The sequence below is a fragment of the Herpailurus yagouaroundi genome, unplaced genomic scaffold (assembly GCF_014898765.1).
Source record: "Herpailurus yagouaroundi ecotype Mexico unplaced genomic scaffold, PumYag 210, whole genome shotgun sequence".
NCBI classification, from domain to species: Eukaryota; Metazoa; Chordata; class Mammalia; order Carnivora; family Felidae; genus Herpailurus; species Herpailurus yagouaroundi.
Genome location: NW_024412441.1, coordinates 4,751,023 through 4,764,944, shown reverse-complemented (window position 1 = coordinate 4,764,944; position 13,922 = coordinate 4,751,023). Strand labels below are relative to the sequence as shown.

At 35.8% G+C, this 13,922-nt stretch overlaps 1 protein-coding gene across 6 annotated transcripts in view; it reads left to right on the top strand.

Annotated features, from left to right (window-relative positions):
• CCDC85A (coiled-coil domain containing 85A) overlaps window positions 1-9,437 on the top strand; it is a 206,787-nt gene extending 197,350 nt beyond the window's left edge. For 4 of the 6 annotated variants that reach the window (XM_040453674.1, XM_040453676.1, XM_040453677.1 and 1 more), the window contains one exon: window positions 7,617-9,437. In XM_040453674.1, the coding sequence (XP_040309608.1) occupies window positions 7,617-7,706 (90 nt within the window). In that variant the 3' untranslated portion in view covers window positions 7,707-9,437. Of the gene's footprint in view, window positions 1-3,493; window positions 3,593-7,616 lie in introns of all 6 variants that reach the window. The other 2 variants (XM_040453673.1, XM_040453675.1) reach the window with 1 other exon arrangement.
• Window positions 9,438-13,922: the final 4,485 nt, after the last annotated feature.

The following is a 13,922-nucleotide window of genomic DNA, read 5'->3' as shown; positions in this document are numbered from 1 at the left end:
GATACTTTATTTTTTGACCCCCTTATGGTGTAACTCTTTTAATTTTTGAAGTGTGCTTGTTTTTAAATTGACAACGGGTTTGAGTACTTATGGTTGAATCTCTGGTTTTATCATTTTGTCTTGAGTAATGTGATTCATATCAATCTGCATCGAAGTTGAAGTCTGATGTGCATGTATATCCATTTGTGTAAAATATTCTGGGTATTTTATGTGCGGTGTTTATAGTATGCATGTCTTCAAATATAGGAAGTTAATAGGCAAAATAAGGAAGGTTATCATATTTTTCTTTATGCAATTAAGGTACATTGTGCAACTTGAAAGAAGACATTGAAATAAAAAACCTGCTCTAGCCTCCATTAAATAGAAGTTAGATGTTCAAAGTTGAGTTAATGCTCTTCCGTAGAGTATTAGAAAATAGGAGGTCTTCTTCATAAAGCTACTTTTATCTTTTACTTCAGATTCTGCAATAATTTCAAAAAAGATTTAGCTGAAATGTATCATTTATTTTCTTTACCAATAATGAGCTTTCCCATAAATAAGTGCCATAAGTAAAACTAATAACAATATAAATATTATCTAAGAGGAGAAACTGATGTAGGCAATAAACATTACCTTAAAAATTGAGACAGTCCCTTCAAGTTTTATCATTTCCAAGGTATGAAATCCTGTCCTTCAGATTATCTGTAATTCCTAACAGGTAGCCTTGGTGAAACCTTTCTGAGCCATAAAGTGGGTAGCATGCTTCAGTCCTGCTCTTGCCACAAGAATTTCACAACTTTACTAAAAAGTGTTTTGGTTTTGGAATGATTTATCAATAATAACCTGAAGATTCACTCTTTTGGAATGGGCCACACCCTCTCTGGCATGCAGAAAGCAAGTAGAGGAGAAATTTAAAATATTTATTTGATGTGATTTTAGCAGAAGATTGAGCCCCCTCATTATATTTTGCTATAACTTTAATGAAATGAGTTGCTCCTCCCAAGCACATACTGATTGCTCCTGAGTGAAGGTAGCAGCACTGTGCTGGTGGCCAGTGCAATGCACTTGGCATTTTCTGTCTTGGTTGGAATAACTCACCAAGTGAACAACCAAGAGGAATTTACCTGGGAAGGCCTACCCGAATGAGGGGCTCCGCCCTGCATCTGGTGGCTGCTGATTTATCACCTGACCAACATCTTGCTCTCTGCAACAGCATTTGGATGCTGTTAAGCATGAACAGCATGCTAAACATGCTGTTACTTGAGCATGAACCAGACGCTATCTGAAAAGCATCTTAGAAATAAAAAATGAGAGTGGCTTCAATCCTGTAGTGTTTGTGTCTGCACATACTCCAAAAGCAACACATTGCTCTACTTTTCAAACTGAAAACTGTTTCGGCCTGATGCCTTATTAAATGGCAAGTGTAATTTGAATCAGATCAGCATATAGGATAGCCTTGCAATCTTTCCCAAATTTGTCAATGCAGCTGTGTTCCTATGGCCAAAAAGGAAGGGAAGGGCAAGGAGGAGCTCTTCAATTTTCTCTGAATTCATTTTCTAATTTTCATATAAAATTTTATCTCAAGAAAGAAAGATATTGTTATAATCAGAATATGTTAAGTGCCCTCAGTTGGCAGATGGGTAACACCAAGCAACTGAAGCATCTTTCTTGGATAAGTGGAGGCTCTTGAATACAGAGTATGTTTGCTTCCGTGAGTTAACTGTGTCGTGAAACAGAAATATGTGCCTAGGGGAAATAATGCCTGTGGGAAATGCATCTTAGGGAAATCGCAGTGCAAAAGAAGAAATGGAGCCATTCAATATGTTTTGTTTTTAAAAGCCCACAGATCTAGAGCTGATTTAGGTCATAAAATTTTTCTGTTGTAAAAGGATTAATTAGAACAATGGTTCAGTTTCTCATCCTCTGATACATCTTCAAAAAAAAAATCTCTAGGCTTTGATAAACTCTGGTCATGGTTTGGGAGGAAAGTGCTGTAAATCACTGTGAGAAATTAGCCCACTTGTAATAACACCACATTTATCTTGCTTTAAAATTCATCCTATTAATTGGAGCTTCACTTCATTTAGTAGAAATTAACTGATTTGAAGTACACTTGTCTTAGGTGCATTAGACATTGAATTTGTAGGCAAATGAGCTTGTTCCAGGAATTAAGTTTTCTATGAATATTCACTGAGCATAGGCAGTGATTTCCTGTAAGTATATAAAGAATGTGAACTGACTGACTCTAAGTTGAGTACCAGGATGAGGCTTTCATTTACTACCGTGATATCCTCTTTTAAAGTACCTACATAGTAATAATGGCTAGACATTTTGAGTTAATAAGGGAGTAGTTTGTGAGTTTGATTATTTCAGGATTGAATACTAGTAAATAATCCATATAGACTCTGCATGTATGAACTTGACATGAAGGGTCTACTTCATGTTTAAATCATTTATTTTGGCTCAACTGTTCACTAGTGCCAATTCTCAGGCAATACCTTTAGGTGTGGCCATCAGCATTGACCGTGATGACCACAGAACCAAGGAGGTTAGCAATGTCGCAGTCCAGTGGGATTCATAGAAGAGCTTTTATTTTAGAAAAAAAAGCATTTTTTTAGAAAAGCATTTTTTTTCTGTGTTTTTTTTTTCTTTGTTTTGGGTTGTCTTTTTGCTACATTAGTGCTTTGGCTTACCAGCTGATACAGAAAAAAATAACAGACAACACTCAAAACCAAAGTTTTCTCCCCTTTGACCTATAGAAAGTATGGCATGAAAATTCTACAGGCATATTTCAAGAAATATTATTTTGAATCCATTTAGAGATAACTTAGAGAAGTGGAATCTCATGCCTCTAAGATTGCTTAAAAGCATCTCATCCCAACACTTTGCTCTAATGAAAAATGCTGAAAGTGTTGCTCAAATATGTTCACAAGGAGCCAGTTTTTCTCACTGATATTATCTAAGAACCATCTCCGTAGTCCTTTTCTAGTCCCTGGGAACATGTCCAGGCAAGAACTGTGAAGTTAGTAGTGCTAATGTCACCTCGAGTTCTTACATACATATTCCTGGGTTTTGACTACAATCTCTTTTAGTCTTTTCTATAGGCCATGTCTACATATCATTTGGATTATTTGGCATAAAATTAATTATATTGCTCATCTTCACAATGGAGCAAGAATTACTGACTTTCTGCAAATGGTTGACACAGGCAAGTTATCTTAATGACCAAATTAATTAATGCATCTAATTATTTTAGATATTAGTGAATTCAATTGACTATTAGTGATACAATAGATTGCTTTTAAAGACCATTTGAAAATCGAGAATTGATTCCTAGTAGGTTTCATAACAATCATTTTAAAAGATTGTGCCATGTACTAATCCACTCTGATATGCAGAGACGGGGAAAACCAAAAGGTTTTGCAAAGTGGACCTCCTTTATGGTTTAATTCATAAACTAAACTAACAAGTTTTTTTCCATGTGAAATTTGCTTTTCTTTTTCAACATATCCAGGTCTTGGATGTTCAGGAAACTATAGATCGTCAACAGGGTAAAGAGTATGAAAATGACCTTAGTGAGACAGAAAAAGCTATAGTCAGAGAAATGTGCAATGTAAGTTTAATGTGCTTTATTGTGTATTCTGTGTTGAAAGCCCCATTGCAGCTTAGTTATCATTTTATGAATACCTACTTTTTATAATGCTGGCCAAATGCCTTGATATTTTTATATTAAAATAAAACCAATTCCCCTTGTTTGGATCTTTAACATATTTTATTGCAGCTTTATTAACACAGTCATAAAATATTCAGGTAACCGATAATCAGCCAATTCTGTATTCCAGAATGATCCAGGAACATTTTTACATAATTTACTGTTGAAGATATTGTGCTGCTAGTTTTGATAAATGGGTTTCTGTTTCGTACTTTTAAGAGGTACCAAAAAATCAGTTTAAAAGCCTGTGATAAAACACAGCCTTCTTCAGACTTATTTACAGCTACACTTGGGGGAAAAATCATCTTACTAGGTAACATTTGCTTGGTTCTTCATATGATATGGGCGCTGCCTGTTTTGCAAAGTAGTAGCTTTACCTTTCAGTGTTGATGAAGGCTCAGAAATTTATAAAAGAAATAAATATGAACTTAAGAGATACACATAGAAATCTATGAAATTAGAGAAACACAGTAAAAGAATTGACATGCTATTTTCATGTTACATATCTAATCAAGAATGTGATTTGTATTTATTATTAATTCCTGGCTAAATTTTGAGTAATATGCATGGATATATCATTTAATCAAGAATATAATTGGTGAAGTTGTTAAAAAGCTAAATATTATAGAGGAAGCCATTTGTTCATAGATTAAGCACTGATTTTAATAGGCTGTATGTTGTACTTTTATCCTCCTATTCTTTGTCCATTGGTATATCAAAATTGCCTAGAATTACCTTTAGGCTATTAGAACCAAATATTCTCATGTATCTACCTCGTTGAGATGTTCTTGGAATCCAGTAAATGTTTTAAGTCCTGTGGGCATTTTATATGTGGTGGGGCCACAGTTTTAGTCTGCTGCTTTTTTTCTTTTCTGCATATCTATTTTTGTCTATTTTCAAAAGGTCATTAGTTCTGGAAGTCATAATTTCCCACCACTCTTCACCTTCTGTAGCTGTTCAGCCTATTCTTAAGTTTTACGTTTGAATATTTCCTTCAGATACATTCAAAAATTTAAGCTACATACCTTAAACATGCCTGTTGCTTCTCATCTGTTGATTATGGAATGAGAACTAAAGTTCAGACATGAGGAATTGTAGAGCCAGAAGAGACCACAGAGAAGATCCTCCCACAGCGATTCTCCCAAGTAGTACATGGGTGTCCTCTGTAATCCAGATGTCTAGGTTTCACCCCAGCCCCTGGGGAATTTGGATATAGGAAGCCCTGGGTACCATCTCCACATTTGCCTTTTATATTAGAAGAGACTGAATTCCCAAAATAAAATTGCTCGATCAATTTTTTCTTTAAGGAAGTCAGGACGATACCCCAATCTCCTCTTGAGTCCTAGCAATCACCCCTTTCCCAAGTGTGGTAAATCTGGGGACTTCTAAAAGCAAAGCATCTTCCAGAGGGGACCCTCTCCTTTTTGCATAATGCCTGAATTTCTGTAAAAACACATGCTAGGATTATTTTCTTGCCTTTTTGTTTTAGATACAAGACTTCTGAACTAGAAAATTTATTTCTTAGTCACACAAGAGACATACTAATGGAATGGGTCTTGATTAGCTCGTGTTGATCTTTGCCTAGATTTCCAAAAATGTTTCAAAAATGCTTCAAAAGATCATATGCAGTGGTAGTGGTGTTTTTCCATGCAGGAGATATTTTCAGGAAGCCAAAAGCTTGCCTTCCTATAAGTTCCTTTTACTTACCTACTTTTGTCTGAGTCCCAAAATTTGAAGAAAAAAATACAAGTGAGGCCAAATCTGATAATTAGCACTCTCATATTTGGAAACTATTTAAAAGCCAAGAGAAAAAAGTGTTGGTTTAAAATGTTTGTGTCACCATTATAAATTATATGAACATTGAACTCCGTGCATACTAGAGAGCAACGAGAAATGCGAATTGTGAGGTATTTTCATAGATAATTTCTTAGAAACTAGCTCAAGTTATAAAACCTATTCCAGAAACTATGTGCTTTTGTAACAACTTAATAGAAATGTAAAGTTTTCTTATAATGTGAGATCAGTTATAAGACTCAGGTAGAATTTAGGATAATAAGTTTGGTCTCAGTTTCTGGTGTTCCTTCTGGAGATCAGTTGTCAACCAGTGTACAATGAAGTGACTGTTAGCATCACCGTGTTGATTAGTAATTAGTGGTTAGTAAGAAGTGCTTTTATTCTCTTCCCAAACTGTGCCACAAAAATACATTTACTATTTCTTACAGTGCTGCATATTTATCTTAGGTCTGTTTGGCTTTTGTAAATTCCCTGAGAAGAGCTGAACAAGTTGACTGGTTACCTCAGACACCCACCTATTCTGGCTTTTTTTCCTATTCTGTTCTTTTAGTCAATAATAAGTCACTACTCTGTGTCCACCTTAGTACCATTGGCTCGTTTCAGAGTTTTGCCTTCTCTGACTCTTTCACTACATAGCAATTTCAGGGTTAAGGCCCATGGTATTCTACGTTTGAGTACTTGAGGAGGGCTTGCACTTTGGAGTTGTAACCCTCTAATGCTTTTTGTCTATGCTTTGTTCAGGTCTTTGAGTCTATCCTCTGCTTCTCAATGAGACATTCAAAACATTCGGGGCAGGTGTAGATACCATGTAAGGGCTAGAAAGCAAGGTCCAGAGCATCCTTGGACCCCTTGATTCAGTGTTTGCATTTTTTCAGTCTATTTATTAAGAAAATGGGACATTCCTACCTTCCTTGTGGACAGCTTGAGCCATCTGTTGCTAGAGCATTCCTTTTCTAATATTTAAATACCATCAGTACAACTCTTTTCAAATAGAACAGGTTATTTCTACTGCCTAGTGGTGTCCATCAAAAGAGAGACTAATGGTTTCATTGGCTTAGAAATGAAGGTAGACAGAATCCTATATTCTTATATATTACCATGACTAGTATTAGGTTTCCCTAGAGTATCTATTTTTAAAAAATTCAAAAACAAAAAAAAGTCTATCAATAATTAATGAACCAACAGTTTTGTGTTCATGTAAGAGCAATGTAAATTTTTAGGGAATGAATCAATCCAAAATTAATCCTTATTGTGAAACACAAGAAGGGTTACTGTTTTCCATGTGGGGGGGGAGGGGTGTATGTGCATTTTCCAGTTCACATTAGCATATTGATGTATCACTGATGAATTCAGTGGCTTTACATTTTTCGTAACCTTACCTTTTGCTACTTTCCCTCTAAAATGGCCCCATTTTTATGTATTATATCTATTGGGGGGATTCTTGATTTTATTCTTCTTTTTCCTGCATTTGGTTGCTCTCTGCTTTGATAATCTGAGAGGTAGTACAGTTTGGTAGCTAACTCAGTAGCCATGACTGAGGCCCCTGCTCTGTAGGGAAAGCTATGGAAATTTACTAGTGGCCCTAAGTCCTACCAGCTCAGGGCTTAAAAATAACTCAAGAACAAAAACTCCATTTTCCTTAGTGGATTAAACATTTTGGTATCCCTTGTGTTCAAGATGTATAGAAGAACCAAGATGATTTTGTTCACATGTTCTTAATTCTGGCTATACAGAATTATATTGGAAGCCTTAAGAAAAAATACAGATGAACATGCCTCCCCTTTACCACGCAGTCAATCTGAGAATTGGAGTTACTGTTTAAGGTTCTTCAAGTGCATCGTGTACAGCCCAAGTTGAGGACCACTCATGTCAGTTGGCACATCATTCTTTAATTTTGGCCCTGATTATTACAAAGCATTGTAGTTCCCTCTACTGAGTAACTCTTGTGATTTAGAAACTTCCATCACATTTCATCATGTTTGAGCTCATTCATGGGGTTATTTTGTCTCTTGTCTTCACATTCCTCTTTGCCCCTCTCATAGATCCCCCTTTAAAAACCACAAATCTCTTTGTGGAAAAGGCAATTAAGATGTTTATTTTTATTATTTTTTTTATTTTTACCTTTTTTAAGGTTGTATGGAGGAAACTTGGAGATGCTGCCGGTTCCTGTCCTGGAATTAGGCAACATTTGTCTGGAAACCAGTACAAAGGACCAATGTGAAAGGCACTCTTTCAAACAGGAGGTCACCACTGCCAGAGAGAGATAAAAGAAGAAAAAAGTGGGTTTCTGCACACCTGGACTCTTTGAATAACATGGAGTGATTGTACATTGCACATATTTTCCCTCTAACACCTTCAGTATGCTGTATGTCATGTCTCTGGTTTCCATGTCCACAGGAGCCCATCTCGAGTTAATTTAAAACAGCTTTGAAAATCACCATTTTGGTACCAATATTTTCATTAGAGTTAAAATGTTTTTGACTCCTAAGATCTAAGATTAGAAGAGTCCAGTAGGGCCTCAGTGGTTTTCATAGAGTTGACTCATTGCACAGAATGGTGGGAGTTTTCTACCATGATGTGTTGAGGAAGAGGTGGCTTCCAGCTTTCCAAATCTGAGAGTTGGGCACCTATTTCTTGTATTATAGTCAAAAAATTATGAGTTCCTGATGCATAATTAATTTGGATGTAAGGCAAGATTAGATTTCTGGGATTCTGTTTTGACTTTTGAGGTGCTAAAACTACCCCATAAATTCTCTACCAGCCAGAAGGGTAGCAAGATTTTTTGTAGAGTGCTTATCAGAGAGTACCATTTATTTCAAGTGATCAAGATAAATATAGCTTTTCTTTTAATCTTGCTATATTCATGAAGACACATCTTGGGGGTATATCTACTTCCATATTCATTCAATGTAGCCATTGATGTTAATATTAATTCCAATTAAAGAACAAGCAAACATAATTTTTCTAAGTGTTTCCAGCTGTGAGATGTCAATTTCTACAATTTAGTTTCTAGATCTGCTGTTATATTTAATAAACTTTAAGTAAACTTTAAAATATTGCACTGCATTTATGAAAAAGCTTTCTTTGCCTACAGCAGCTAACGTTTTATGAAACTGACGCATGTCTTTCATTATTGAGGCTAAAAGCTCTTGTTCAGATTGCTTGAGGTTTGAAAAAGAGGTGTGCTAGCTTTGCTTAGTTTCTTATTTTTGGTATATATATATATATATAATATTAGACTGTGTGTATTGGAAATGCTATGATAGGTATTTTGTGTTTTTCAAATGCAATGATAGTTTCTTGTATGAATGTGCAAGAGGCCTGTGACAGAATGCTAAGTTTTTATTGTAGTTTAAGATTATAAAAGTAGGAATGCAACAATTCCCAGTTTTTAGAGTTCTTCTCAATTACTCAGATTGGATTCATTGCAGATATTCATCATTGCTGTTGTTTTTATAATGGACTCATTATAGTATATTAATTGTCATTGGGCAAGGAATGTGAAGGTATTTCGTTATACTTTTTTAAATGTTACTATGATGAAAAAACAGCCCTCTGTTTTCAGAAAATACTTATGAATTAATTTACTATAGAATTTACTATAGAATTATCTCTCTAATTATTGAAATTGGGTTACCAGTTAAGCTTATCTTTCTTTTGAAATGTTATATTATTACTCTGTAAAAGAAAATTGCTTGCTATATTTACACTTTCTCTCGTAGAAAACCTTTCATCCTTAAATTGTTGTATTCCTACGCTCTGAAGACATTTAAAACAAGTTTTTGTGCCTGCAGTAGAGACTGCAGAAGCTAATACAAGGAACACTGGTCTTTTGACAAAATACTTATGTAAATTTTGATACTGTATTAAAACTATTTTTTTAAAGTCCTGCATAAAATTGAGTATCACATATGTGTTCATCTTAGCAATGGTAATAAATTATTTAATCTCAGTGGTTTTTCCTTCAAAATTTTTTTCCTAAATTGAGTAGATTTCTAATAGTCAGTTGCGAAGTATCATATTGTTCCTAGATGATGGTATTAATGATGGTAATCCAGATGATTATCTTAAATCCCTCATTATGAGCATATTTAAAAACATCCCTTTGTTTTATATTTAATATTCAGTTTCCTCCATTCACACCATTCTCCATTATAATGTAGTTAAAATTTTAGAATGGTATTTAGGAATATTTAAAAATCAGTGTTATAAAAACTTTCACTTGTTAAATTCATATAGATTAAAATTAAATCTAATTCAACTATTGTTAAAGCAGTCATCAGGAGGGAAAATACTAAGGGGAAATACTGTAGAGTTAACATACATTAGTGGGGGAAGATGTAATATACATATAGGACTAAGACATAAACTGGAAAACACACATTATACACATGCTCAGAGAACACACATACTTCTGAGAAACCACTAAGACGACTCTGGAATAAAGCTTCCTACACTGAGCTTTAGACCCAACTTTAAATGACATATTAGATAGTCCAGGACCTGAGTCTTGCCATTGCCTGATATATTTATCAATAAAAATGTGCAGCATCATTCTCTCATGTGACCAGTTTATGGTCTTATTTTCTCTGGAACAAAGGTTAGTTTACACATCTTGGAAGAATATTTTTTCCAGCCTTGAAGATGACAGGCAATCAGAATCTAAGCTTTTTAAATGAATGTCTTTTAAGTTTCTAGCACATGCTCAAGGCATTATAGAAAATTCAGATCTTATGTGACATCTAGTAATACATCATTGGATGTGAGGGTATCATACATCACATTGGCGGGAGCCAATGTAAAGTATCTTTACTAAGTATGGCATTGAATAAAGGTTCTTTGGCTTAGCAAAGCAGACTTTGAGCCAGCAAGTTCAGCATTCAACACTATAATTAGCTCTGCGAGTTTGAACAACTTAATGTTGCTGAGCCTCTGTGTCCTGACATGCTGAAAGGAGACAACATCTATGGCAGTGTTTTAAGGTTCTTGAGAGCCTCCATAGTTCCAAAGCTCATGGTCTTGGCAATCCACAAGAAACAATGGCAAGTCTTCCAAGACATAGGAGCCAGCGATGAGCTGTGACAATGTTATTAGACCATTAGGCTGGGAGAGGGAACTACATCAACATGAAAGGTTTATTAAACACATAAAAAGATTCTAGCTACATAGTTCACACTTTCAAGCTCTGTTCTCAGCCTACTGCAGGCCTTATCATGGTCAATCACAGATGGTAATTGTGAAAATGGAGGAAAACAAAAAGATATTGATCTGGTTCTCATAGGAATGATATGTTTGGAAAAAATTCCACAACTACTTAATTCCATATTACTGTGAAAACATAGAATACAAGAATAAACAAAGAAATAAGAATAAAGACTTTTACTTAAAATGGCAGAATATCTGCTGTAGCTCCCTCCTTTTGCCTTAAACTCTAAAAATGATTGAAAAGAGATTTAATAAATTTACAATCCCAGTAGAAAACAACAAATAGTGTATTCTGGGGACCATCAATTAAGATAAATTCTTAAAAAATGATATACACAGTATCCAGTTGAAAAATGAATTCATTATTCAAAATACATGAGGAAGGGTATTGTTGAACATGCAGAATGGCTTCAAGGATGCTCCAAACAAGACAGAGTTTGAACCTGCAATGCCTGGGATCCTGGGGGGACTTACAGTAGCTATGCATTTTGACTCCTGCATATGCTCTCCCTCCTTGAATCAGGAAGAGAACAAAACATAATTTCTCCTAGGCCAGAGCAGAGAGTAAGGATATTTGAATTGGAGACACAGAGCAAAGTCTTCAGTTTCTTAACACCCAGAGGAGAAAGGATACTCTGTGTCCAGATCATTAGCTACTAACACAGCCTGCCTACAAGTTTGTCCCACCATCTCCCTTACACCTTAGACTCAACTATCTCACAAACTCAGCACCCTGACCTATTTCTTCAAGCAAGATGTATGGGAAACACAGGCGGTTCATGATGAAATTTCAATACTAAGGTATACAAATAGCACCCAACATTGGAGGGAAGCCATTCAACGTTGAATCAGAGGCACAAAAATTAAATCTGTACCAATGAAAATAATTAAGAGAACTTCAGAAGCAGGACCAGTATTCTCAAAAAAGATGGTAAATATTGCATTCATTATAAAGAATTTCACATCTTGGGAATACAATGTTAGTGTGAAAACTCAATATATTGTTTATACAGTGGAAAGGACACTGCTGAGAGCAATTTTGCAGGTTTGAAGCCAAGAAATTTTGCCAGAATTCAGAATTTTAAAAATCTGAAAGTTAAGAGAAATGGCGACTATTGTTCCCACAGTGCTTTCTCTCTCACTTACTCTACCATTTCCCTTCATTCTTCCACCCTTCTCTTCCTAGTTTTTTTTTTTTTTAAGTTTATTTTGAGAGCAAGGAAGACAGAGAGGGTGGGGCAGAGCAAGTGGGGGAGAGAAAATCCTAAGCAGGCTCTGCCTCTGCACTATCAGCACAAAGCCCAACACGGGGCTCAAACCCATGAACTGTGAGTCATGACCTGAGCCAAAACCAAAAGTTGGACACTTAACTGACTGAGCCACCCAGGTGTTCCCCCCCACCGCAGTTGTTTTATAATTGTCCTATTTTAAGTTGTAATGTCAAAAGCTATCTCAAAACCATTTGGAAGGATAAAATACTAGTCTCACAAGATCCTCTCATTTTTATAGTAGTGCTTTTCATAGTTTTCATGCCCAAGTAATTATTTCATCTGGTCTCATTACCACGAAGAATTTCCCTTTCCTATCCCAGGACTTTTATTTTCTAGATCCTGTTCTCAAGTGATAGCTTACAATATATAACATCATAACAGCCATAGCAACAGACTCATATGCTAAAAGCAGCAGAAAGTGTCTGGAAGTGGCCTTTGAGTCTATGGATTTATTGTTGGATTTGGGCCAAGCTACATAAGTTTCACATGGCATTTTAGATTAAAAAAAATGTTTTCTCATTGTAATAATCTGGAAAATGTAGGAATGGGTTTCTGACAGGCCAAATAAGTCTGTGGGGTATTCTTTTTATACCATCACCATTCCCCAGGCTAAGTCTAACCGTTGTGTTCAAATAATGAACACAATGATTGGTTACCAAGGATTAATTTTTCTTTTCCTCGTAAGAAAGCCCTCCTTTGCTTTAGAAACATACCCCCCCACACACACACACACTGTTCAAGTGAATCTAGAGAAGCAACTTCCAGCTCCAGAGCTGCATTTTGATTAATGCCTAGACTCCAAGCTTGCCTTCATTGTCTCATCCTACTTGCTAATAATTGGCTCAAGAAGCCAGTCTTGAGCCAATCAACATATGGCATTCCTATGGTACAGTTGTAGCAACTACACCTAACAAGACTCATTTAAACTCTTGGAGGAAATTTTATTTCACGGGTAGACAAGAGGTTTTTTTCCTGTCTAGTGTTGGATGTGCTAAGGGTTTTCTATTGCCTCCAGTCATATTGGGCATCATTAGAATAGTCATCCTGAGGAGAACACACACAGGGAAAGGTAAAGTCAAGAGCATAGTGGAGAAAGGTGGCTGGAACATTGATTATACCTTGTCTGGAGTCCACTCTGAGTTTGGACTCTCAAGTAGATTCAATTTTTCCTTATTCTTATAAAAGTGTTTGATTTGGGATTCTGCTACAGACTTAATAAAATTGTACACTTTATATGCCATGACTTGGATATATGGTCTCCTAATACAGCAAATTAGAGAATACAACAATGGCTTAGTTTTACTGAAATAAAGAGTGTGTCTAAACAACTTTAAACAGGCTTTAACTACTGTCACAAATAAAGAAGTTCTATTTTCTCTTTATGTGATAGAATAAAAAGAAATTAGCAAGAGGAGCTTCTTAGCCTCGGCATTCCTTTTACTTGTTTTCCATCTATTTTTCCACTGTTCTCCAAACCTTTCCCATCCTCCAATTCATCTGGACAAAATGGTGAAATGGTTCTGAGGCGAAATCTCAGCAGAAAGGGAAGACTGCCCGATCTTATATATCATGACTTTGAAATGTGCCCCTGATCACTGTCTATTTGATGAAAGTATCCACACACGGTCCTCAGCTTGTCTATTCCCCTAATAGTGGCAGCCTGGTTTGTATGACAATAGGAGAAAGCTTGGATTGTGCCAGATACAGTGTCCACACAAACCAAGATAATTTAGAACCCTCACTTAGAGGAAGATAGTCAATGTAATCAATCTATCAATCCCTCACCAGTTGGGAACTCTGGTGGATGGACTCAGACTCTTTTGATAGTTACCTTGAGCATCATTTAGAACACACTGGACATGTTATTAGTCCATTAACCAAGTCACTGTACTTCAACAGTAATCTGGCATCCTTGGTAACATGCCATCCCACCTAGCTGCTATGGTGGACACTTTCTATAT